The sequence below is a fragment of the Rissa tridactyla genome, chromosome 11 (assembly GCF_028500815.1).
Source record: "Rissa tridactyla isolate bRisTri1 chromosome 11, bRisTri1.patW.cur.20221130, whole genome shotgun sequence".
NCBI lineage: Eukaryota > Metazoa > Chordata > Aves > Charadriiformes > Laridae > Rissa > Rissa tridactyla.
In genome coordinates this window covers 9,244,088-9,269,874 of record NC_071476.1, presented here as the reverse complement: position 1 = coordinate 9,269,874, position 25,787 = coordinate 9,244,088, and the positions used below count along the sequence as shown (strand labels likewise).

Here is a 25,787-nt window from a genome sequence, read left to right as displayed (position 1 = left end):
GGAAGTGGTGGATTCGGCATCCCTGGAAATATTTAAAAGCTGGGTAAAGGTGGTGCTGAGGGACGTGGTTTAGTGGTGGTTTTGGCAGTGTTAGGCTGACAGTTGGACTCGATCTGGAAGGTCCCTTCCGACCTGGACGATTCTATGATTAATGTCTGTGTTAAGGTTTTCTGCACGGCTCTCTCTCAGCCCCCTCCACCTGCGGAACGCCATCAGTGCCGTGTCCCCCTCCCCGCACCTCCCACCCCGTCCCTGCGGCCGACGCCGGTCCCGAGGGGGGAAGCGGAGACGCCCGGACCTTCCTCGACTCCGTGTCCCCCCTGCGGCAGCGGACGGGAGGGAGGGAAGGGGCCGGGCTAAAGCCCGCCCGCCCCCGCCCAGTCCCGCCCCCGGCCGGTGCCGGTGCCCGTCCCCCGGTCGGTCTGTCGGTCCGTCGGGCGGCGCCTGCGACGGGCGGAGGGGAGTTTCCAGGAAGTGGCCATATTGGATCCATTCAGCCGCATCCAGCCGCGGCGGGGAGAGCCGCGCTCCCGCCGCCGGAGCCGCGCCAGCCCCGGCCATGGCCGCCACCGACCTGGAGCGCTTCTCGGTGAGCAGCGGCCCCGCTCTCCTGCGCGCCTCTCCTGGGGGGAATCACTGGGTGTTTTTTTTTCCTTTGGGGGGTGTGTGTGTAAATTATGCCGGCGGTGGTGGGGCCAGGGCAGCCGGGGGGATGCTGTCCGCGGCCAGCGGAGCCGGGAGGAGGCGGGATGGGGTTGGGAGAGGGACGAAGCCGGTGTCCTCGGTGCGGGGAGAGTCCGTGCGGGAAGGTCCCGCCGGGGGCTGGGAGGCTCCGAGGCCCTGGTGCTCGGTCTGATGCTGAAACCGGTAACGAAAACCTTCCGTGACCGCTCCTTGGATGCCTGAGATGCTCGCAAAGGGTGTCCCATATCCCTGTGTCTGCAGGCATAGAGCACCCCGCAATGAGGGGCGGAAAGAAATGGGGTCAGACCTTCCTAAATAAGAATTGTTTACATACCACTGGTATCCAAACACTAAAACAGTGAGTAACTTAACGGTGTGTGTATAGTACTGTGAGAGGCACACTGATTCAAACACGGGCAAAGCAAACCCTTGAGGCTAACTGGTCTCTGAGCCAATGTATGAAGAATGCTGTACAGCAAATATGGAGCGTGACCTGTGCACCGCCGCCTCTCTGCAGCTCACATGTTGTATAACTGCTATCGGAAGTCAATCTGGCTAAAATCTGTGTCGGCTTCAAACTATTCTTTGTCTAAGGCTTGATTTTTTTTGTTGTCGTTGGACGGCTGTTGTGATTGAGTAACTCGTGATGCATCTTGCAGCCTTTCGGAGCTAAAAACATTTTTACCACACTAAATAGCATGGCTCGCAAAAGTCAAAAATGTCTGGTGTGATATTGCTAAATAAATGGGAACAGCAGTGGTGGTTGTCTGAATTATAGGCATGCCGTTTGAGCACAAACAAGTCCCTGCTACTGTTTTCGCTGTAAACTACTTATTGCCAGGAATCTCAAACTCTGCTTCATTTCTTTGAATCCTGGCCCAAAAGTTTCCAGCTCAAGAATGAATTTGCAAGACTGTAACTTACTTAAAACTTGCATAAAGGAAAATTGATTGTGGCTCTTATTTAAGAAAGCAAATGCTTCTAAACTCTGGGGAGAGCGGATTAAGGTAAAGCTTCAGTATCAGGGAATGGAAACACCCTAACTGTCTCACTGCAATTCTTTTGGCATTTATATCATATGTAAATATTTCTAATGTTGATTTGGTGTGCCTGTGCAGACTTTCATAGGTGTTACAGGAACCTAAAATACTGCGTAGCCTGGGAGAAAAGTAAAATGAATCTTGCATTCTTTGGTGTGGGTGCTTGAATGCTTGGTGTACTTGTGCCAATACTCTGTCACTTTTATTTAAAAAAAGAAAGGGGGGAGTGGGGGAAAGGTGCTGGGCTCTCATTTGGGCACCAAAGTGAAATGGCTGGGCTCCAACATGACTTTAGTGCCCAACTCCATTAGGAGAAAATCCGCTTACTTTGTGCGGGGAGCTGGGGAGAGTTTATAGGGATCTGCAGGCCCAGTAGATCTGGTGATGTGCTGATCTTTGCTTTGGACTAGTTTGCCTTTCGCCTGGAACCATGGATCTGGCAGAAGTGTGTGGGAGAGCAGCATCTCGTTTCCATTTGATGTAGGACAGAGGACTGTCCCAGCTGCTGTTTCCTTTATCCTCAGCACGTGTCTCAGCTCTGATGCTGTTCCTCCACCAGTATCATAGAAACCTCATGATTAAGGTGTTCCGAGTTGTTCTTTCTGCGGGGTTTACAGCCTTCTTGGTGCCACTTTATATCACTGTGCCTCGGCTTCCTGAGCACAAAGTCTGGGTGGAAATAGCTCATTACTGCCAAGAAAAGGTGATGATAAATTAATTTACTTTTATTGTCTGTTTGTATCTGCAGTGGGAAGTAACGTTGAAAAAGCCTCTGAAGGAGGTTTTTGATATACAATAGGTCATGCTATTTGGATTGGTGAAGCTATTTATAAGTGTCCAGCTGACACTGACATCCTGGAATGTAGTGACCCTTAGGTTTGGATAATGTGTTTTCAAAACTCCCCAGATGCACGCTTCCCTTGTACAGTCCTCCAGAACTCCTCTGTCTCCAGCACAATAAAGTTCCCTTGAAGTGCTGCTGTTGGAAATGACCAACAAAAGCAAATGAAGCTCGCCCATAGAAAGCTGCCTCTAAGGCAGCAGAATCACACCAGCGGTGCTCAAGACCGCCTTTGTTTTTGTGAATGTAGGGCTTGTGAGAGAGATTGGCTTCAGCCCCTGGAGACTGAAGTTTTCTGCAGATCTGCCCTGAGACAGTGTCTCACCACTGCTGTGTTCGGTACTTGCTCTGCAAGCATCACTACTAGATACCCGAGGCCACTTGTCATCATTACAGTTACCACCAGAGTGGAAAGCAAGCTGATAAAGTTTGGTTTTATTATGAAATACTTCGTCACCAAAGCTCAGAGCTTCTCCATTGCCTGTTCTGGCTGGTGCTGAGCTAGCACACGTGTGATGACTGTGTGCTGGAGCAGACACTGGCAGTATTAGCAAAGATGTTGGTATGTTGAGCGGGAAACAGCCGAACCACCACGTGCAAGCGGAAGCCAGAAAGTGTGTGAAATGCAGCAGGGAAATGCAGAAGCTCTGGAGGAAGCTAGAAAAGCTGGAAGGAGAAGAAGTGATGGAGAAGCAACTGCAGATGCGTAGGAGAGTAAATGGGATGAGATGTGAGACTGAGACTGTAAGACTGTTTTGCTTTTGAGAAGCTTTTTCAATCCCCCAAATCTGTTGCTTTTTCTCTTTTAGAATAAAACCTGTCGACCTCCCAAAATGCTGTTGCTTAACGATCTGCATTAACCTATTGTCTGACTTGGAAGTGCAAAGGCAGCTGCTTGGTCTCTAAACTAGGCGGCCACGTGCTCTCAAACGCATGCATGTGAGGAGGAGCAGGTGTCCTCAGCCTTAAGGTTGGGCTGAAAGAAGAATTTAACATTATGCCATAAGTTTTAAAAATGTTGTGGCTCTTTGCTTTGTGTGCATACTGTGACGCTGTGCACGGACAAGGGATTTGGGCATGGTGATGCCCAGTGAAGAGTGCACAGCGTGCATGTAGCTGTGTGTGCGCTGTAGCTGCGGGGCAGCTGTCTATGTGCAGTCCCGAGAAGATGCCCCTTCATGTCAGTGATTGATAGCTAGGCTTTTACTGGTAGCTTCACTGTAAATTAATGCCCCTTAGAAGATCTTGCCAGAAAAAACACCACTTTATATAGAGGAAAGACGAACAACATCTTCCTTGCTGGGAAGAGACAATGGAGTTTTTTTTGTCACAGGGAGCTGCTGAGCTGGGGGGGGTCTGGCCAGTTTGGCAGCTTCACATGAGCGTTACCTGTTTACACACCACTGCCTTCTCGTGACCGGCTCCCAACCCTGTGGGAGGAGAGGGACCTTTGAACTGTGCCTGGTCCTGCCACAACGCCTGGGTTGCGATAAACTTCATGCATTTCTGCTGTTTTCTGTAAGCTTGTGTTTTCTCTTACTGACTGCACAGCCTGAACCTGCTCCTCTGTGTGAGGGGGCCAGTGTTACACCATAGTCCATGAAAGACGGACATGAGGAGTGGGCTGAGAACAGCTCTGCGTACTGTGGCTGGAGCAGAGCAGTTGCCAGAAGACTTAATTGCTACAGGTCCTAAGCATAGGCTTACATTTTCTTTTAATCAAACTCTTGAGGAAAATGTTTCCATGGCTCAATTCCAGTGGAAACTGGGGTTTGTTTGGATTCGGACATTCCTCCTGCCCTGTTTTTTGCCCAGCCAGCAGCACCATTTGGAATTTCCAGGGTTAAATTTCCTTGTCTGTTTTTGTCGTTCAATTATTTTACCTTTAGCCTGGAAAAACTCAAGTGATCCCCCATGCAGTGTGGAACATAAGTGACAGATTTTTCTCCAAGCTGGTAACACGCACCAGGAAGCGGGCCCAGCGGGAGCAGCCCTTTCCCTCCCTGCCCTGGCCAGCTCTTCTGCCTGTAGCGTATGCTTTTTTGGGAAGGAGGGATGGGGAAAATGGTCTTCCATGGGAGAAGACAAATTGGTGGTTGCCTCTCCGAGCCTCGCAATCCTTCCCCGGGAGGCTCGCCTGTGCTCAGACAGGAAGCCAGCCCTGACTGTTTCAACCGCAGGACCAATTAGCTCAACCACAGTCCATCGCAGTTAAACACTTATTTTGAATGTATGTGCTGGGAACAAATGTTGCCCAGAAAAAGATTTTGTTTTTTTGGGTTGGTGTTTTGTGTTGGTGTGTGTGTGTTTTTTGTTTTTTTTTTTTTTTTCTCCTTCCCTGCTGTGGTTCTGTCGCTGTCGGTGAATCCGGAGCATCTCTTCCTCCTGCAGCAGAGATGCAACATGTTGTTCTGCGTGGGAGCTCCAGAGCTGCTCTTAACCGCTTATAATCACAGCGAGCGCCCAGGCGGTGGGTGGAAGGACGTGAGCTGGCAAATGCTGAAGCCGTGTGTGCCCTCTGCCTCGGCAAAACAAATGAAAGCCTGAAGAATAACTCTCTTTCAGGAGGCCGGCATGGTGTCAGGGCTCGTCATCAGTGCTGTGGTGGCAGCTGTCAGCCAGTCCCCAGCGTTGCTGGAAGGCCAAAAGCTCCCTAAATATTATCTTCTGTAGCAGAATACCAGTGCTGTTGCCAGCTGCGGGAAGAGACACAGCCCTGTCTCCGAGTGCCCCCGCTGTCCCCAGTCCCGTCGTCTCGAGGCACCACCGTGCAAACGGAGTGCTCTGGGGACTGGGCTGTTTGTCTGTCTGCAGGAGCAGTGGTCATGCTCATCTCCTTTCCTTCTCGGGCTCCTTTGGCTCAGAGGTTGGGAGGGGAAGAAATGGCATGATGCTAAATTGGCTTTTCATGGGTTGTGCAATTAAGAGGAGGAATCTGGGCGGCCATGGGACTGAGGGAGACGCACAGGGCGTGGGCACGCTGTTTCCACCCCGCCTGTGTGAGGTAGGGGCACATTTATGTGATTAACTCTGATTATTCAGAACATGTCCTGGGCACATCACAGGCTGTGGCTGGGAGAAGCTGTCCTGCTCTTTTCAGATTAGCTGCAGCCCTTAGAAATTATGTTGTCCTGTCCCGTGTTTGTGTTTTGATGAGGTGAGGCCTGTGTGTTTATGCACAGCCTACTTGTTTGTCCCCTTCCCATCAGTGTAGCAGCAGTGAGCTCTGGGTTTATACCTGAAACTTTGCATTTGTATTCATGTATCGTAGAAGCGTCAGATGGGGAGGAGAGCCCATCTCTGCTCCCACAGCAGCTCAAGTGAGAAAAAGAATCCTAAAGGTGCTGCTTCTCCTCAGTCCCAGCCACATGCTTTCCTTCCAGAGCCTTTTCTCCGGCATAAGTGGCTGTGCTCGCCTCCGTCTTGTGACATGTGAATGTGAAAGGTGGAGCCAGACAGGGAATCTGCACCCTCCAAAATGGGGTGACAGTAGAGACTTTCAGAGGGCTGGGGGAGAACAACATCAGTGAGAACCACAGCCTTCTCAGATACATCCCCGGTTGCTGGTCTCGGCTTACGGGCTGACCAGGGCCCATAGATGGGGTTGGGGTTGCGGAGGCACCACTGTTTAGATGTTCGGATTCCTTTGTGAAGCCAAAAAGCGTCCGTCTCCCACACACATGAAATTCCAGAGATGTCAGACGGCTAGAGAGAGGTTCCCATGGAGCACCCTGCCTCGGGGCTCTTGCCCTCTCTGGCTCGCAGAGCCTCAAAACCAGATTGTCGCAGGGAGTTGTGGAGCGAGAGAGCCTGGGCTGGATTTCCATGGAGGGACTTCGGGCTGCTCCCATCCTCTCCTCGCCGCTGGATGAGGTGTTGTGATGAGTCTGTGCCACCACTGCATTACGTGTGTGAGGAAGCATGTGGGGAATGCATCCAGAGTCCTCCACAGGCAATCAGCGTTTCGGCTGGTTCTTGCTGTAACGGAGAGGCAGGACACATCCGTTGGCTTCTGCTCGGCTGAGTTCATGTCTGCCTGCAAAGGACTGTACAGGCATGCCTTCAGCTGTGGGCTGGCGTGAAGCATGTTCCCGGAGCTCGTGGTGTTCATGCTAGAAAATCGAACCTTCCCGCAGCCAAGGTTGCTCAGGTCGGTTGCTGGGAGAGGAGACTGACCGCATGGCATTTAAATTGCATGTATATTCCTGCAGGTGCCTGGTGCGATTGTGGGGCAGCTCAGGTCAGAGGGACATTGCTGGGTCTCTGGTCCAGACCCTGCTTACAGCAGGCTGCTCCGGATCTTGGGTCCTAATCCAACTCGATCCTGGCTTTCAGCTCTGCTGCAGTAAAAAGGTTGTCTGAAAAAGGGCTGCCAGAGCCGGGCTCCCAGGAACGCTCTCCTTCCCCCATCTTCTGCAGCAAAGATGTTTCCAGTTTGCATTGGTGATATAAGTTTATTCTGTAGTTTCGTACAGAATGAATAGTTCTTTCAGCTTCTCTTTTTGCAATGCACTTATTTCAGATAGAGGTTTTCTTTTCTTTTTCTATGGCCTTGAGTCTTCAGCTTAAAGGTATTCTGCGCTAATACACTTTGAGGCTTTCTGGAGGCATGTGTTAATAGGATATATAGCAGTCAGCTTATTAGCATGATGACTGTGGTGTAGCTCTTGGAGCTGAGTGGCTGGGATATGTAAAACTTCTCTTTCTGGTGTCTTCCAGGCAGTATTACGAGACTTGTCCAGTAGCTGGAAATGCTGTTTGTGGAGATGCTGTGAGATGGCTGCATAAGACAAACTGGGAAAAAAATCATGCAGTGGTGACCAAAACTCTTGGGTTCACATTATATCTCTGTTTCCTTGTCTAAAAATATGCTGAATAATAGTATTTATTGTAATTGGGCAATAAATTCTGGAAATGTATGTGGGAATTAGCTATGTTTATTTTAAGTGGTAACTAAAACAAATAGTTGTGGTGGCTGATATCCAGCATGGCTTGTTTGGCATGATGGGGATCCAGATCCTTTTTCCCTTTTCGACGTTTCTTTTAAACTTCCCCAAGCCTTTTCCATGCCACTCCTTAGGGGCAGGCACTCCATTTCTCTCTTGGCTTTGTCCCATGGCCATTTGTATGTGCCAGGTATCTCCTCCTCTTCCTCGTGGAGGGACGGTGGGGAAGGGAAGAGGTCCTGCTGGCCAGATCGGTTGAGTGCAAGCTGGGAATGCATCTGCTGCCTTGGGTGAACTTGGGAAAGTCTCTTAGTAGATAAGGTGATAAGATTAGTCTTTTGTCAGGGTTAATTGGGAAATTCCATTAAATTAAAAACCTCAGCACCTTCTGAATAAATAATTTTGAAAAGAAACGAACTGGCGTAGTCTGGTGTGTTCTTGTTTATCTGTATTTTGGGTTCTTTTTTAAACAGACTGAAGGAAGAGCTATGTTTGTGTTTTGGACTTTGCTTTCTTGATTTTGAATAGCTCATGGGGGATGGAATTCTCAGGCTGACGAAAGGCTGAACTTTCTCATCCTTCAAGGTCATTTTGAAGGAAATGTCTCTCATTTTTGGTTCCATAGTTTTCTCTGTTTTAACCAACTTTCCTTATTCTCAAAGGCAACATTCATGTTTGCAAAACATTGTGTGCATAATGCCCAGCAAATCCTGTTTTGCTCCTTGGTAAACTCTCAGCTGGGGCTTGCGATAGGGACAAAATGCATGTTTAATCCTTTCTTAATTAAGAAGGACCTCACAATTAATTAATTAAGCTTCATAAATGTTATAGAGAAATAACTAAATAACAGCTTAAGAACAGGAAGTGTGTGGGAATTTTGCTTTTACTGTAAAAAGTCAGAGAGGAATTTAAGCCAGAAACAGTCAGTTTGTTTGCAGAAAATTAAAACCGATGTTGCATTCACAGGTTGGGAATATCATCTTGGGTGTGTGTTGTATGAGAAAAGATGAGAAGCTTTACTCTCCCTTCAAACTTAGCTCCGAAATTCAGCAAAACCTGATGTTTTAAGCCTGTGCCAATTCATTTGATTCTGTAGATGTGTGTAGGATTTTTATTTGATGTTTTGCAGGGTTTTTTGTGGGTTTTGAAGGAGGAAAGGCTGCTTGAGACTGAAGCAAAGCTGAAGGCAGTGTCTGCAGTTCATTTTAGCTCTGTGCTTGCAGATGTTCGAGTGAGCAGGCTGGGTGCAGAAGGGGAATATGTTGAGTGTGCAGATCCCTGCTCCTGGCTCACTGCTGGGAGTGCTTCCCGTCCGGCGTGTTGCTGGGATATCGGTACAAGGTGTGCCGCAGGAATCAAAACACCATTTGGCACCAGTGGCTTGGATACAGGAAAGCAGTTAAGGAGTTTGTCGAAGGAGTTCCTCCCTTAAAAGGAGTTTTGCTTTCTCACTTGAATCCCTGTCCACCTTCTTATGTGTAGGTGACTACAAGTGCGTGTTCAGCACGCTGGATTTTTACAGGTGTGCAGCACCGCCTTTTCTTCCCAGAGACTAGCCTGGGGCATATGAAACATTGATACTGGACCAGTGAATTTTATTTTGTTTGTTTGTTTTTGTTGTTTGTTTTTCCAAATGCTGAACATTGCTCTTCACAATGCCCTCACTGATTTTGGGGTTTATGAATAGCTCTTAAAAATGAATCCAAAAGCTTTCAAGAAAGGCATCACTTCAGCCAACGTAACCTTTAGTGAGCCCTACAGGAGAGAACCTCAGCTTTTGAGTCGCCTTGCCTCTGTAACGTAGAGTGGCTTTCAGTTTGATTTGGCATGACTTGGTGGTGACTCCATATCTGATTTCTTCAGTGATGTTTTTGCCTGCCTGGAGTGCAGCTGGGAGCCGGGAGGGATATGAATAAAGGCTTGAGTGTCTGGGAAAATTCTTGTCATTCTTAGGAGAGTGGTTTAAAGGGGGGCTGGGAATTGTGGGGTTTTTTTAGCGTGAGGTTTTCACTGGGGGAGACTACAGTGTGGGCTGGGAGCTTGTTGTGAGCATGAGGCAACTGGAGATGAGTGGCTGGAATGGTGTCCCGTACGTGGAGGGGTGGTTCAGATGTGGCTGTGCTCTGTTATGCTGTGTGTTGGAAAAGAGAAGGAAGCAAAGGCCATGGAGGCTTTGTCCTGCCATTGCTGGAAGGAAGGCCAGTGTTAGGCATTGCAGTGTTACCATTTACAGCTCTTCAGGGCTGCCATAGTGGGGAAAACACTTTTGCCCTCCCTGCACAGGCACAGTGAAGGCAGAGTTACTCATGCCATCTGAGATGTGTCCTGTTTGACTGGCCATGTACCACCACCAGAGTGGACTGGGAGTGAGAGGCAGCAGAGAAGCTGAAGCACAGCAGGTTGCTATTGTAAGACAAGTGGTAAATCAGTACAAACCCCACATCTAAAATTATTTCTGTAGGGTTTAGTTTTTTTTTCTTCCATTCTTCCCCCAGCCTGTTATTAAGTGCTCCACAATGGGGATCTGGAGTTTTGAGCACATGCTTAAGATTAACTGAAAACCTTCAGAGTTGCGTATGTGCTTGCGCTTTGCAAATCTGCTTGAGATTAGGTGGCATTTGGGTGCAAAAAGTTTAGCCTGAGAGGTGCTGAGATCTCCACTGGTCAGCCCCAGCTGAAAGTGTGCTTCCTTTCATCTCCAGTACCAAAGGCACCCACGGGGTCACGCGTACCGTGCCTAAGCCCTCTGCCAAGACTTACTATGCTCAGCATCCTCTGACTGTTGTTAGACAACATCAAATCTAGTCTTATTACCTCTCTTCGGCCATCTCTTCCTGCTTAGTAGACTGTAAAGTGCGAGCTCATTCATCGGAGCTGTAATACATCTAATAGTCTTTAACCTGTGACTACAAGAAAGGTATTTTGGTGTGTGACAGTGTCTACTTTGAACGTTGCTAGCACCACAGAGGTGCTTTTCAAACGTCAGTTCTGGTGCTGTTACTACCCCTCAGCTGCTGAGCTTGGCAAAAGAAGTGTTTTCTTTGTGGAAACTTCAGTCTGTACTTGCTGCTATTTCTTTGAAAATGTCAAGTGGCGTTTGTTGATCCAGTATTCGGAGATGGGGTAGGATCTCCTGAGAGAAGTGACTTGCCAGAGTTTTCTGCATTGATCCAGAAACCGGGCCAAGCCCCAGGGAGTGCCTGCTTGGACAAATAAGCTGAATTTGGCTTCTGACGCTGTTTGCCCAAAGGTCTCTAGGCAAGCACTCAACTGCTCCATGACTCAGTTTACTTGTGAAATGACGATAAAACTACCAGCGCCTCTGCAAGGAGTCTTGCAGGGATGGATGTTTGGGGGATGTCTGGGGGAGGTCCCCTCAGCATCACGCAGTTGTGGGACTAGGGTAGGGACCCTGCATGTGCTGGACCCTGAAGCAGAGCACTCTGCTCCATGGATGTGTGGGCAGTTGGACTTGCCCCGTCGCCTGAACTGGTCTGAGAGGGGCAGAGCAATGCCAGCTGTTGGCAGTGTGGTTGCTCGGGGTGTCAGTGTGTGTGTGAGCCTGTGTGTGGGACCAGCTTTCCCTGCTTGGATTTAATAAACAGCCAGATCTCATTCAGTCCTTTCTCTGCTCAGTTGCAAATGAAACTCCTTGCATCAGGACCAAATAATTTCCTGATTCTATGCATTTCCGTTCAGGAGACAAGGGAACAGCATCCTACAAACATCACTGGTATAAGTATTAAACTTCTGTTGCACGCCCTGTTGTGGCAGTGGATTGTGGATGGGGAATCAAGAAGGTGAAGTCATTGCTTTGTGACTAACAGCAGTCCCCAGCTGTGCTGGGTGCCCAGCTCTGCAGGGCGATGACTGCTCCATCCCGTCGCGGGAGCGCTGCCAAAGGTGCCGCAGCCGCATGGAGGGGGGCCCATGGGAGCTTTCCCTGCTTTTCCTCATGCTGGTCTCTGAGTCACGCTGATGGGGGAGCTGCAATCTGTCTGCTAGCGCTATTTTATCTTTCTGTTTTGATTTGATTGTAAATTGGAAGGGAGAGGATCTGTCTGTGCTCTGCACTTTGCAGGGTGCCTGGCACGCTGATCCGTGACTCCATGTCTGCGTGTGCTACTGCAGTGCGAAACGATGCGCCCGTGTGTATACCCAGTGCTACAGAGCTACTGCAAGGCGTTGGTGAGAAGGTAACGGACTGTACCCAGGTTGGAAGGGTTCCCGTGCTGCGCAGTCCTGTGTGAGTTGGTATTATTTAAGTTCAAGATGTCATCCAGGATTGAGGAATTTATCGCCAAAAGTGTGCCTCGGCAGTGGGAACTGAAGCGCTATGGAAAAGTGCTGTGCAGATGTTGGTTTGTTGTCTCTTGCTATTTTATAAGTGTGTGTGGAAAACGTAAATGGAAAAAGCTCAGAAGAGAGGGACCTGCGATACCGCTGCCTGTGAGCTCTTGGAACAAAAAATCTCTCACCGGAACAGCCGTGCCTCTCCCCTGGGTGCGGGGCTGGCGTCTGGGGAGCTGCAGCCTGGCCACAGCTCCAGGACAGCCCAGGTTGGCGGTGTGAAGCCTATGGAGCTGCCAGAGGGAGCGTTTGGGAGAAGCAGATTGAAGGTTGAAGGTTGTTGCTCAAGTATAAGCCTTTTTCATCTAGCAGAATGAAGAAAGGACTGCGTTTCCCCTCCTTTTTCCCCTGTAGGCCTTTGCTGTTTTGCCTTGCAAAATGTCAGCTGTTCATCTTTCTCACTCTTCTTTTGTTGGGCCGCAGAAAAGCGAAAAGGCACCTTAGATACAGGAAAGTGCTGTGCCTCAGGGTATAAAACCAGGAGTCTTCACTCAAGTCATGGTTTAGCTGATAAACAGTGATTTTTGAATTTTGCTCTTGGTTTTACAGGACGTATTCACAAGTTGCTTGTACGCTGGCGAGTCTGCTGTTACAGCTCCCATCGTGCCAAGGTCTTAAAAGAAAAAATAATGATCACCATTTAAAAAAAATAAATATCACGATTTATGATTATGGCACTTAATTACGCTTTTGATTACCTGTATGCTTTCACCTGCTTCATTCAGTAAAACAAGTCAGGGTTGTCTCAAGCAGAAAACACCAGCATATGTCACCAAAGACCACTTCTTGTTGAGATTAATTGAAAGATGATATGTCTTTTTTTTTTTCTTTTTTTTAACCAACTGATGTCAGAATGGTTTTTTATATCCCAAGTTCCAGTCAGTTTGTACTGCTCCCGGTGTGAAAAGCAAGGAGAACAGGGGCAGCACATCTAAAAGCAGAGTGAGCTGCTCCGCTCGGCACCAGGAGCCCCAGCCAGGAAAACTGTGCAGTTGAGCGGCAGCTGCACGCGGAGCTGATCGTCTCGCTGCTGACATCCCCCATGGGTTGCGCAGGCAGTGATAAAGCCACTTTTCCTGGTACAAGTAGCAGAAAAATGTAATGACGCAAAGTGAAACTGATGCTAATTTGGAGGTGAAGCATGAAGAGACTGGAAGAAGAGAAACTGTGATCAGATTTTTTTTTAAAGGATCATAGGCACATTGGATGGTGCTGTAGCCTGTGCTACTTCTCCTCACAGGTTTCTTTAATCCCTCTCTCTACTAGGAAGAACCTAATTAATATGTGAATGCTGTGTGGACCCTCTTAAAGGGATCTGGATTTGCTCTCTCTGATTGTATTTCTCTGCCTTTTCTTGTCTCACTTGCAATAAAGGGCCAAATAACATATCTTCTACGGATGTGGTTTGTGGGCGGCTGCGTGCAGTGTTGCTGCCTGTGCCTGCGGCGATGCTGCCCCCTGCGTCCTCCCAGCCCCGCAGTCCCACTGCATGGCACGGCCCTGCTGTGGATTGGCTTGGGAAGCTGATGCGGGTTTGAAATGCTGTTTTCGGTTGCCTGGGCAGCTTCGTGCTGGTGTGGCCTCAGGAATGGGCCAGCGTGCCATCGTGCATCCCAAGTGCATCCCCAGCCTCCAGGAGAGCGTGGCCACCAGCCGGGGTGGCTGGTGCCTTACAGCAGGCTTGAGGCACTATGTTTGGAGGTTTCTTTTTGGTTCTCATGGTGCTCAGCTAAGTGTGGCCATGTGTGCTACCAAGGGCACATCTGTCTGTCTGCTGCATGCCAGGAGAAGGGTCCTGTGATGTAGCTGTGGAACCAGAGCCAAAGATCGATTTCCCTCCGGGGTGGCTGTTCCCGTGGCTGTGCACCCCGATGCCATTTGTGCGCCTGTTGCCTTGACAGACTCTGCTTCTCGGCCCGGCCAGAGCATCTGTGAAAATGTTTAAAGGACTTTGGATTAATAAATTCTGCTCTGACCTTCTGGTGACTCTTGTTTCCCACAAAATTCCAGATTCAAAATACAAATCATCCCCTTGTCTCTCTGCTTCAAGCCCTGAAGATCAGCTCAGGGCACAGAAGGTCTTCGAAGAACACGTTCAAAGGCACCCAGTAAAACCCTGGTAGCTGCCCATCATTGGATGCCATTAGTGACCCAAGAACGTTCAGGGCCGCAGTGGTTGTTCGTGGTGGGAGTTCACACTCGGAGCCATCCCGGACTCTTAATTGTCATGTTGCAAAATGACCAAATGGGCTTCAGGAAAAGTTGGCTGCCTCATGGTTATTTGCAGCCCCAGGATGAGGTCTTGCCTGGTAAGAAGCAGGAGAGTCGTCTCTCCAGGCTGTGAGATGAGGAACCTAATTCTCATGGGGCGTTGTGGGGGGCGGGGGTGTTGTGGAGAGCCGTGCAACTGGAAAGGGCAGGGCTGTGTTTCTGCCTGGCTCTCGCCATAGCCGATCCCATCCAGCCCTGCCACGTAACCTGCCTGCTCCCGTCCTGCAGGGCAGGCGCATTGCTGGCACCAAAGGTGGAAAAAGTCCTACTGAAATTCCTAGCTCTTGTTTAAAACAAAAACAACAAAGAAACCCCACGTTGCTGTGTTACTGCTGCCCTCGTTTATTGCAGCATTTGTATTCTGGATTGATTATTTATGCTGAGCGTTGCAGGCTGGCTGCTTCTGCTGGAAAGAATTCAATTTTGTGTGTGACCTTGTTGTCTTTACTAGTAGGTGAACCATGTCAAGCTGTCCTTGAGCTACCCTGGGCGAGCGGGAGCTGGCCAAAAGGGTTTGTCATCCGGGATGAGACTCGCAGATCAGTTGCAGGTAGATGCAGGAAGAAGTGCCAGTGGTTGCTCATCGGGGTGGGGGGTCAGTTCCTCTGCAGGGCAGGTCAGCACACCAAACAACACAAGAGAGCAGAAAAATTGGTTGTGTTTGCAAGGCTGTCGAGTTTGTGAGCTCAATGGATTGGAGGGAAAGAATAAAACAGAGAAAACTTTTTTTCTTTCTTTCTTTTTTTTTTTCCCGTTCTTTTCTTAGTCTTACTACTTTCCAGTAGTTGTTGCCGTTGTCTGTCCTAACATAGCAACAATAGCAAAATCCTTTTGGAGGCTGAATGACAGCTGAACGCACTGCAAGCACAGCAAATGGTTTTCTGCTTTGGTATCAGCAGTGTCTTGGACTTGAACCAGATTATTATCGCTGCTTACAGAAATAAAAGGAAACTGTGCATTTCAAGGTCACTGACAAAAATATTTCACTGAAGTTTGGCTCGTTGGTTTAGCCGCTTTAAGAGATGGTGAGCAGTTTTGAGAAAGCGTATTCTTGTCCCGTAACGAAGAGTGACCAAACATCAAAAAAAGAAGAGAAAAAGAAAGCCCTGTGCGAACGCGTTTGGGTTTCCTCCGGCCGAAGCATGACTGAGTTCTCAATGCAGCCTTGCCTAGCTGGAGCTTATTTTAAAATGCAGCCTCGCCGAGCTGGAGCCTATTTTAAAATCCCGAGCAGTGGTGCTGCCTGTTGCCTGGAAACCTCTTCCCAGCCTCGGGCACTCTCAGCCTAATCATAGCCATCGGCAGCCTTTATTTATTTCCCTTCCAAAATGTCATCCCAGGCTTCTGGTTTGTGTTTTTGTTTGCTTGGTTTTGTTTATGATTTAAAATGAAAAGACACAAAGTGTAACCGTCAAACTCGGTGACTTTCTGTGGGAACGGCTTGCTGGGCTGTCACTGCATTGCAGTGGTGGGAACTGGCATTTGAAGTTCTGTAAGGTGGTGGCTCGGAGGGACGTGGGGGGAGAGGAGAAGCGAGGGCTGAGAGCCCGAGGAAGCCCCCTGAGCCCTGCTGATACACGCAGTGGCCTCCTGCGCCTTGTGATAGTCTCCTGCTTAAGAGGAAAACCAAACTTGAACAACTCTGAGCCCTTTCCCAGCACACGTGCGTCCACGGTCCCCTTCCCGGTGCGGCTGCACCATCCTGTGCCGGATCTGCGGTTCAGCGTTGGGCTGGCCGGCTCAGCATGGACTTGCCGTTCTCCCTGTGCCGGGGAATCATCCTGCCATTGGGGTCTGGCCCTGCAGAGGTGTTAGTCTGAGCTTGAGCATCTCCGTGTGGTGACAGATGAACAGAAGAAAGTGTAACTCGGAGGTTTCCCTGTCTTAGGGGTCCTTTTTTATTCACCTAAGCTCTTGGCCACCTTAAAACCTTAATTGATGCTGTTTCTCCCACAGGAAAACCTTAAATGATTGCTATTTCCGCTTAGTTAGTGAGTGTGATGGATCCTGATGGGATGAAACAGAATTGATCGCAGGAGCCCAGCTACAATTTGATTGTGTTTCTGTCCAGGGAGTCCCCTGGGAGAGCACTGGGCTAAAATAATCTGAAAGTTGGTAACAAACGTTAACCGGGACATCCAGAAGGTTTGTATGTGAGGCATGGGAGCTGCTTCAGCTGTTCACGAGTTATTCTTTTGATTTAAATGGTTTATTTTACAAACCTGAGAATATTTGTTCTACCAAAGGCAGAACTAAAGGAGGCTTTGACCGGAGATGCGGTTGAACAAAGGTTTGTGTTTTGTTTAGCAGGCAGAGAGCAATGCTCAAGGCTTGTCATGTCATTTCTTTTATTTTCCTCTTGAGTTAATTTGAAGTTTGACAGCCCGCTTAGGATTTTCTGAGGATATTCTCTTGTCTCGCAGTCTTAGTGCTGGGACATAAAGTCCGAATTGTCAGGGACGGACAGAAGAGCCAGAGCCAGGCAAAGGGCAGACACTTTTTCCATCCCCATCTTCCACTGCGTGCTGGTGGTTAAGAAAAACAGAGTGGTTTACTGAAGAAACTGTGAAGGTGAATGAATCCTGCTCTGAAATCATGTATCCTTGCTTCTCCATGGAAGGATAAGAGTGCTTGAGAGGCTGCAGGGACAGTGCTCCCATCCCTGGGCTCAGACAGCATTGCTTATTTGCGTTGAGAAGTGGCAACATCAGTTGAAATATTTGTGCAAATCCAAACTCTCCCCTTCGTAACTCCTAGAAACAGAAACGACCCTTCTGTCAACTCCTCTGTTCTGGAATTGCAGCAGATCCGGGTTGCCTCTCTGTATGAGGCAGGGCATAGACCTGTTGTCTCTTTGGATGTTTATTGTCTTAGTACAGGTGATCGGCTTAGCCTTCGTCTGGGGGAGGGAGGAGACAGAAGGAAGAACAAAGTGCATATGGGGAGGCAGGAACAGGAACAGCAGAGAAACGGTGGAAAACCGTGCGGTCACAGATGGTAAAGCGAGAGGGTTCCTCACGCTGCCTGTGTGACCAGCACCCCTGGACGCATGAGCGAATGAAACCATGCTGCTTATGGCAAGAGCAAAGGAAAAAAATCAAGTACTCGGGGGGTGAAATACAGAGTGTGTCGAGCTGAATTCAGTGCTGGAGGGTTTAAGAAAATAAAATAAAAAAGGATGAGGAGAAATGAGTGCTAAAACATGTGGTGGTGGGTTTTTCTTTGCTAATCTCTCCCAGCTGCGTATAGTTGGAGCTCATGCCGGTGTTTTCCTTGTAGCTTGGTTCTCCCGATTCCCCATTAAGATCGGTATTTTTCCCCTCTCTTTTCTGTTGGTGGTGGCTGTCAGAGGGTTTGCACTGTGGCGTGCTGAAACACAAGCTCTTGTGGGCAGCATTAGGGTTTGTGTTGGTGGCTCTGTAGTGCCCGGGGGCGTGGTCATTTCTTAGGCTTGGTGGTTCCTCTCATCAATCTGACTTGCCATCTCAGTGCAGTTTGCTAATCTCTCTTCTTCTCCCTACCAGAATGAAGAGAAGAGGAACCTTTCCCTGGGGGGCCATGTGGGCTTCGACAGTCTCCCCGATCAGCTGGTCAGCAAGTCTGTCACACAAGGCTTCAGCTTCAACATCCTCTGTGTGGGTGAGCACAGTCCTCTGCAAACAGGCGTGGGCTGGGCAGGCGGCATGGTGACGTTGGGACCGGGATTTCTTGTGTGTCCTGCTGCACCACGGGGCTCGGCAGTGGCTTTAGCAAGTCAGAAAGTCCTAACTCTCTTAAATATGTTTTAATTTCAGTGAATTTGAGCTCTCTGGAGCTTGATACTTCTGAGTTGTGACTTTCACAAGTAACTGTTGGAGACTCATTGCCAAAAATTAGAGAGTTTTGGGAAAAGCTTTAATATATCAGCTTTCTGCCTTTGGTTAGGAGGAAGGGGGAGGAAACAGGTGTGGGACTGCCCAGCTGTGCGTTGAGCTGAGCTACCACTGCAGGAGCTGCAGGGAGGTCCAAGTGGCTGAACCAGAGGAATTTCCGCAGTCAGTGAAGTGTTGCTCATCTCCTCCGCTGCAATAGCTTTTCAATAGGAAGGATTAAGGGAAGACTGTGTGTGGCAAGTTAAATATTTCCCTTTGCAAACTGGGGTGGCTGGTATGAGCAGCTTCTTGGTGAACGCTGTGTCCAAGTAGATGCATCAGAGGCACCATGTGTTAGCTGGGAGCTGCTGGCAGTAACTCGGTCATTTCTGAGCATCAGCCTGCAACCTGAAGCTGGGGATGAGAGGGTTGTATCTGAGCTGTGTGTGCCTGGTTAATGATTTCCCAGGGCAAGTCAAAGGGCCTGAAGCATGACCATCTCTGTGCTAGGAAAAGGGAAGGGAGTGTTCTGGTTTTATTGATAGTAAAGTATTTGCATTGAAGATTGTGAGCAGGTACGAGAGGCTGTCTTTAAAATAACCTCATTATATTGTTATTTTTTACTTTTGGTATTGGCATGATCTAGTAGACGATGCTGGCTAGACTACTGGAAACCAATTCCTTCCAGTGATGAGATGAGCATTATTTTTACTTTGGCTGGTTCGTGTATTGTGTGTGAGGTCTGAAGTATTGTAACCTGCTAGACCAGCAGAAATACATCTAGAGACAGCAGATCCCTGCCTGGCCCTCGTCTGCCCGAAGAGAATATGGCTCTGTACAGACTGTGCAGTGAAACCCTGGCAGCTTGCACAAGGTGCTTGAGCCATATCTAAGCCACTTCTGCATATCCAACCGCAAGTAAAAAGCATGGCTGAAATCACAGTTGAACTTCATAGACCTGTTCCTTAGCAGAAGGCAGTATGTTCTTGGGGACACCAGAATGGATACACCTGCATTCTCACCTGGCCATACCATTTGTAACGCACTGGAAAAAAATTACTGCAATTTTTTTTTTTGGATAAGAGGAAAAAAGAAATGGTACCCCTGTTTGCCAGTTCCTGCTCCCAACTGTGCCCACAACTGAACAGGAGAATTCCTATCTCCATATGAATTTCCTTTCAGATTAATCTGGAGCACCAAGCTGTTTTTATTTCCTTGCATGACTCTTAGGCACAGCTGGTAGGAAGCAGTGTGTTCCTCTGCCCTGTTCTGAGCACCATGAGGTATTTATTCTCTAGTGAAGAGCAGAACCTGCGGTTTTTGAAGAAGAAAAAAGCCCAGACTCCTTGGCAGCAGGCATGGCACCTCCCTCAAACAGATACTCCCTCACCTTCCTGCTCTCTCATCGGCGTGTCCACTGTAGGACTCCTTGGAGGTGGCCAGGTCCAGCGAGAGGGGCTGCACTCAGTAGAAGGCTGTCAATGCCAAAGGTGTAATACGATGGACTGCCTGGGAAATGAGCAGGGAGTCGAAGGCTGTTTCCTTGGATTTTTGCCTCTCTTCACTCCCTTGGCCAATAGGGCTGCTTGTAGTGAATGAGGAGTTTAAATGGGGCCCCTTGAAGGCCAATCTGGAAAATGTCAGAGTCTCATTTTGTTACCAGGAGCAGCAGTTCAAAGCCTTTCTGTCTCAGAAACAGCCTGAGAGCCAAATATTCTGGGATGGAGCTTGGTTTGTGATGCATCCCAGGTGTCATTCAATGGCTGTTGGAACAGGGGGGCTGCAGATGGGAAACTTCTAATCGTGCCCCTACTGGTTTTCTAAGAACGATTCTCTCCCCATCAAGTTTCTCTGCTATCCCCTCCTGACTCCATGTTCTCTCCCTCTGCGTATCTCAGAGGTTCAAATTGGCAGAATTTTTTCTGCTATTGGAAAGATGAAGATGCCTTGGAAGTGCCCTGCTTGAGCCCAGCGATCTGCTGACGTCTGTAGTAAAAACGCACCGTGGAACATGGCCTCTGAGAACATTGTCATGCTTTGGCCTCTGTGTCACAAATGCTATATAGCATTTTGGTATTGGTTTCACTGTGTTTTCCCCTAAAACAGAGTTCTTGTCTCCCCTTGGCTGATGTGGTGTGAAGAATCATGAGGCAACAGGGCAGCCTTGAAGGAAGCAGAAATACTAAAGGGAAACTCCAGAAATCAAGAGTGATATGAGATGAGACCGGCTATGTTGAAAACAAACACCATCATCTGGCCTGGGTTGCAAGATCTCCCTCTGCAGCTGGAGCTCTTCAGGGCAGAGCAGCACCTCTTGCTCTCTGTCAGACAGCTGCCGTCTTGCTGAGATGGTTTGGATGCCTGTGGAAGCTCATGCTTGATGTGATGGAAGAGTTTGTTGCTTATTTCCTCCAGTTTGGCCAATTCTGGTTGCTGCACGGGTGGCCCCATCATCTCAAAGCATAGACATGCTGCCTGCGATGTGTCTGTGCGGAACAGGACCATCTTGGACAGTTTGCATGTACCGAGCCAGATCTCAGCAGCTCGCTCAGTGCCTTGTGTGGAGCTTGCGGTGCTTTTCAGAGGGGAGAGCAAATGAGCCACAGAGCTGGCTTTGGTGTAGCTGCTGTGTGGATGGAGTGGGAAAGGGTTACAGCAGAATGGGCTTTAGTCCTTCGGCAGTTATTAATGGGACATGTGGGACTGCAGGGTTGAGGCTGTGGAAGAGGGACAAGCTGCTTTAGGGCTTCCAGGCGGACCAAAGTTCAGCTGCACAGTGAAATCTTGAAACCTTCATCCAGCGTCTTTTCTGCTGTGAAAAGATATTTTTTGGTCTGATGGCAAGTTGTCCCAGCAGGTCCGGAGCTATGTGCCTGTTTCTCTGCACTGAAACAGGCCCCCAGATTCCCTCCTCACAGAGATCTCCACTCTCAAAAAAGGCAGGTCCCCGGAGACTTTAATGCCAAGATAAAGGAAAGAGAAAATGGTAGAGAAGCCTGTTAAAGTTGGAATCTCACAGAAAGGAGTGAGAGGAATCCTCATTGTCAGACTTCCCTGTCCCCTCCACAGCCCACCAAACACCCCTGGCTTCACGCTGAGCTGCGGTGTTACCTGGAGCTGTCGCTGTGTTTGGGACAGCCAACAACTGACCAGACAGTCCTTGTCAGTAGGAGCAGCTGAGTTTTATTCCTTCTCATCTGAAGACACAAAAGACTGTACTAAAATTGTGCGCTCCCCAGCTTCTCTGGTGCAGAATCCCAAGCAAAGTCAGGGTACGTGGAAAGGAAAATAGCATGTTTTGCTGTGCTGTGAGATCCTCACTGGGGAGATGAGACCAAAGTGCTCTGCGTTAGCTTTGCATTAAGCGTGGGAGGCCTTCAAGAATGCAGTTACATTTTTGACAATTATATGTCTGTCCACAAGCAGTTTGTAGTAACCTTTCACAGTATAATTTAGTTCTGCTCTGTAATTAATGTTCTTTGAAGTACTTGTGACAGATTCATGCTGCAGTGAGCTGATGATTTCTCCTTCCTAGGTGAGACCGGCATTGGGAAATCCACGCTAATGAATACCCTCTTCAATACCACATTTGAGACGGAGGAAGCCAGTCACTATGAGAGCGCAGTTCGCTTGCGGCCACGGACCTACGACCTGCAGGAGAGCAACGTCCACCTGAAGCTAACAATTGTGGACGCGGTTGGATTTGGGGATCAGATAAATAAAGATGAAAGGCAGGTCTCGTGCCATCTGCTTGGCATTTCTGGGCTGGCCTTTGATGCTTAGATGTGAGCTGCTTGCAGTGTTGCAGAGGCGGTGTCCATGTTTCTGTAACCGAGTAGCTCCCTGCAGTGGCTCTGGTTCTGGGGGCTGAGTGTAGAGGGAGTTGGGTGAGGAGCCAGAAAGAGAGGTCACAGGAGGTCTTTCCAGCAGGGAATGGTGTCCTCCAGGAGCATCAGCAGTTAACAAGCTGTCCTCAGTGCAGGGTTGGGAATTATCTGTTCTGGCAATGACCAGTGTCTCTGGACCCGTCTCATTTAATTACACAGACATCTTGCTCAAGCCCCAGGTAAAGGCTTTCTGGGACTCCAAGGTCTCTCCTTGGTCATGTTGCATTGCTACAGCCAGATGGCTCGGCCCTGAGATCTGGGCAAAGTTTGTTCTGTGGAAGCAGTCATCTTTCCATGCTCTGCTGTCCTTAGGCTTTGCAGTGCAGCCTCAGGAGACTCCAGCAACCTTTGGATTATAAGGTCTGTGTGTAAATGCCACACTTTTCCTGTGGTAAGGCTAAATTGTTTGAGTCTTATAACTACTTTTTAAATGCTAGCATGGTATGTGTAGGAGAACTCCTTAAGCCTTCACATTGTGTAATTTTGAGGTCCAGTATCTGGGTTGCTAATTGTATGGTTTTAGTTACAGGCCGATAGTTGAGTACATTGATACGCAGTTTGAAAACTATTTGCAAGAAGAGCTGAAAATCCGCCGATCTCTCTTCAACTATCATGACACGAGGATTCACGTCTGCCTGTACTTCATCACCCCAACCGGACACTCGCTCAAGTCCTTGGACCTGGTGACAATGAAGAAGTTGGATAGCAAGGTAAGGGGTTGGAGACCCTGGTCCCTCTTTCTGGAAGTGGTGATACTTCTGTTTATATTGGTTGTCATGTGGAAGGTTTTGTTCCTTCCATGTAAGTGCTGGAGTCCTTCTTGCACAATAGCTGACCCGTTTTTAGGACTCTGCTAGAACTTTGTCTGCCCTGGTGGGTTGCTGAAGTCCTGTGCTTTTTTTCTCACTGGCTTTCCTGAAAATGTCAGGTGAAAAACTTGTTTTCCAGCTAGCTGTGGGAAATCTAGAGCGTCCATCACTGTTTAGTTTATATTTATCAAAGCCATCAACTGCATTTTTATTAGCTCTTCTTTACAGGTGTGCAGGTAAGGATGTGTTCCAGCTCCTGCAGTTGAAGTGTGGAATCTGCGGAGCCACCTCTGCTGTCCTGACCAGGGACAGAGGGGCTGAGAGCAACTAAAGCTGTAGGCATCCTAAGGTGGTGGTCAGTAGGGAGGAGACAGGGGTTGAAGAGGAGCATTGGCTGTGCATGCTGGCACACAGGGAGTATATGAGCCGTCACTGCTGGTAGTGCCGGATGATCTGAATAGCAGATCACAATGTCCTCTGAAAATGTAAATATGGTGAGAAGTTCTCAAGGTCATAGGGATCCTGAAAGTGGGTCATGAGAGGGTCTAGCTGGGGGTTGTTTCTTTGTGCATAAGCTATTCTGCCTTAGGGGGCAGTGGGTTACTTAACTGGTTACTGCTGGTATTCCTGTAGCTCGGAAGAGGTTTCTGACACACTTCTGGCTGTTCCAGCTGGCTTCCAGGGAACTGCAGGAGGCTTCAAAGGTCACTAGTGGCAGCAGTATCTCTTCTTTTCTTTGCAAGAATTTCCTGTCTTTCAGAGCAGTATTTTAGCAGCAAGGTGGTGGTTCCTTTCAGATGGCAGATGCTGCCCAGTTTACAGAGGGGGCAGGGAAGGCGGCTGGGACCCTGCAGTAGCTGGGGATCCCCTGGATTACATTTAGGGAATGGTCTCTTCTCTGGCTGTTGTCCACGTGCAGCTCTATCGGACTTTCCTGGCGGGTAGAGTTCCCCCTCGCAGAGTCCCTGCTGTTTGCCCTGGCCACCCGGGGCTGTTGGCCTGCTTTTCCTTGGCCCCGCTCCAGAGCAGGCGCTGGCTTCCCACTGCAGTGGGCTGTTTGTAACCGTGGTGGCTGTTACACTGACTTCATCAGGAATCTGAAAACTTTCCCTTAATAAACTCTTGTCTCTTGGTGCTGTGCCAGCATTACATGTTCCCAGAAATATGTTTGGAGGAAAGCTTCTGCACGATTCCCCTTGGTGCTGGTGGTCCCACAAAGCTTTTCTCTTCCTTTCCTTCTGCGTTCCCTACTTTTCACATCTCCCTGTGGCTGTCTTTAATGTGGTCCTTGGGTAGTACCAAAATAAATCCTTTGGACTTGTGCAGAGACGGGAACTTTGTGCGCACACGAGCTTTTTATACTTCTAAACTTCCACTTAAATAGTTGTCTCTGAAGTCATTTTATCCCTTTGCTCTCATCTCCCTTCTTACCACAGTCTGAGACCATCTTCGATTTCATCGTGTGGTGGCTTCACGCACGTGGAAATGAACAAGCGAGTAGAGACCGTTGATATTTTCTGGGTGTCAGGGGCTTGTGTTGCATTTCTGCATCAGTGTCATCCCAGGACATCAAGGTGCTTTCCAGGCACTCCTTAAAGATTTGTATGTGACGATGCTGTGCACCTTTCCCAGTACACATGAACCATTCGTGCTTGGGGGCCAGCGTGTGTGCAGAGTGAAGTGGGGTGTCAGCAAACCCCAGGCAGCGTTCTGTCTGCTCCAGACTGGTGACAGCGAGTGGCTGTCGCGGCTGAGCAGAGCGGTGACGTGCTCTGACTCACGTCTGCAGTCGTGTGAGCACACCTGAACCTGGCTTTCCTCTGGAAAAGCTTTACATGGCTGCTGGCTCCTGTTTTATGGTTGAGGAGTGGAGTCCATGGAGACAAAAGGTGTATCAGAGGCAATGCTTTGCTGCGTGCTCAGCTGCTGAGGCTAGTTTAACGAGGTTTCGGTAGGAACCAGGCTCAGTTACACCTTTGCTTTAGCACACCAGTGACATGGCATCAGGGGTTGGGCAGGCTTTTGAATCTGCGTGACAATTTCAGTGATGAATCTTGCTTTTAGTGTGAAGTTTACAAAATCCTTTCTGGGTAAAGTTGTTTTGTAAATAAAATCTTCCATTGTACTGTAACACAATATTTGTTTGGCTGAGCTCATGGGCAGCTGTTGTCTAGGGTATTTAATTACAGACAGAGAGCTAGAAGCATCTTCAGAAGTGGTTCTAGGTAGGTGAAATGTGGCTGGCTGGTAGGTGGGAAGCACATATGACCTGGCAAGGGTTAGCTTTCCATTGGATTTAACCTGGGAAAAGGAGGGGACAAATAAATAAGATAAACAAAATTGCATCTGTATCAGATGAGAACAAGATTTATTGATTTAAAACACAGCCCTGCCTTGCAAAGTGATGGCACAACTGTGTGCTGGCATGGGCATCCTGGGGCTCCCTGGGTGCCGTCCCTGGATGGTTTCCAGTCAGCGTGTGCTGTTTACGAGCTGTAGCTAATTGCTTGCCCTTCGTGCACTGACACATCCTAGGCGGGTCAGTGGCCAGTGGGGATGCTTCAGGCTGGTTTGTGCCTCTGCTGTTTGGTTTCCAAGGAGGGATTTGCCTTTTGGCTTCACTGGGACTTGCATTCAGGACCACTTTGGAGATGCAGAAGGATCCAGCTGTATTTTATGTGGTGCAAATGCACGTACCCTTGTTATATTAGCAAAATTATTTTCTACCAACTGACTTATTTTGGCTTGTTCTTTTAAGTTTTATTTTTGGAGATGAGAAATAACTCTGTGGTCAGAATGACTTGAGAATGAGGTGCATTTTTTGTGTGTGCCTGTAAATTCACTGTCTTATTTGAAGCATAGACTTCCTCTGGTCATAATTTCAGCTCCAGCAAAGACTTCCAGCATGTGAACTGACAGACACTGCATAGACAGTGGGCCTTTGCATAGAAATGGATGTGTGGAAGGTGCTGCAGGAGTGCAGGATTAGACATGCACTTTGGTTTGGTAGCATCTCATATCTTGTTTGTTTTTTGTTTCCAAACTTTTCCGTCCTTTCTCCTTATTGGAAAGGGATGAGCTCATTCTAGACTTAGGCAGCTTTTGGGT

General features: G+C 48.7%; 1 protein-coding gene across 4 annotated transcripts in view; it reads left to right on the top strand.

Moving 5' to 3' along the window:
- Nucleotides 1-438: 438 nt before the first annotated feature.
- Nucleotides 439-25,787, top strand: part of SEPTIN8 (septin 8) — a 34,475-nt gene continuing 9,126 nt past the window's right edge. Inside the window, exons 1-4 of one of the 4 annotated variants that reach the window (XM_054217478.1) lie at nucleotides 439-589; nucleotides 17,657-17,771; nucleotides 21,519-21,714; nucleotides 22,394-22,580. In XM_054217478.1, coding sequence (XP_054073453.1) covers nucleotides 560-589; nucleotides 17,657-17,771; nucleotides 21,519-21,714; nucleotides 22,394-22,580 — 528 coding nt within the window. In that variant the 5' untranslated portion in view covers nucleotides 439-559. Of the gene's footprint in view, nucleotides 641-6,696; nucleotides 6,716-17,656; nucleotides 17,772-21,518; nucleotides 21,715-22,393; nucleotides 22,581-25,787 lie in introns of those variants that run through there. The other 3 variants (XM_054217477.1, XM_054217476.1, XM_054217479.1) reach the window with 3 other exon arrangements.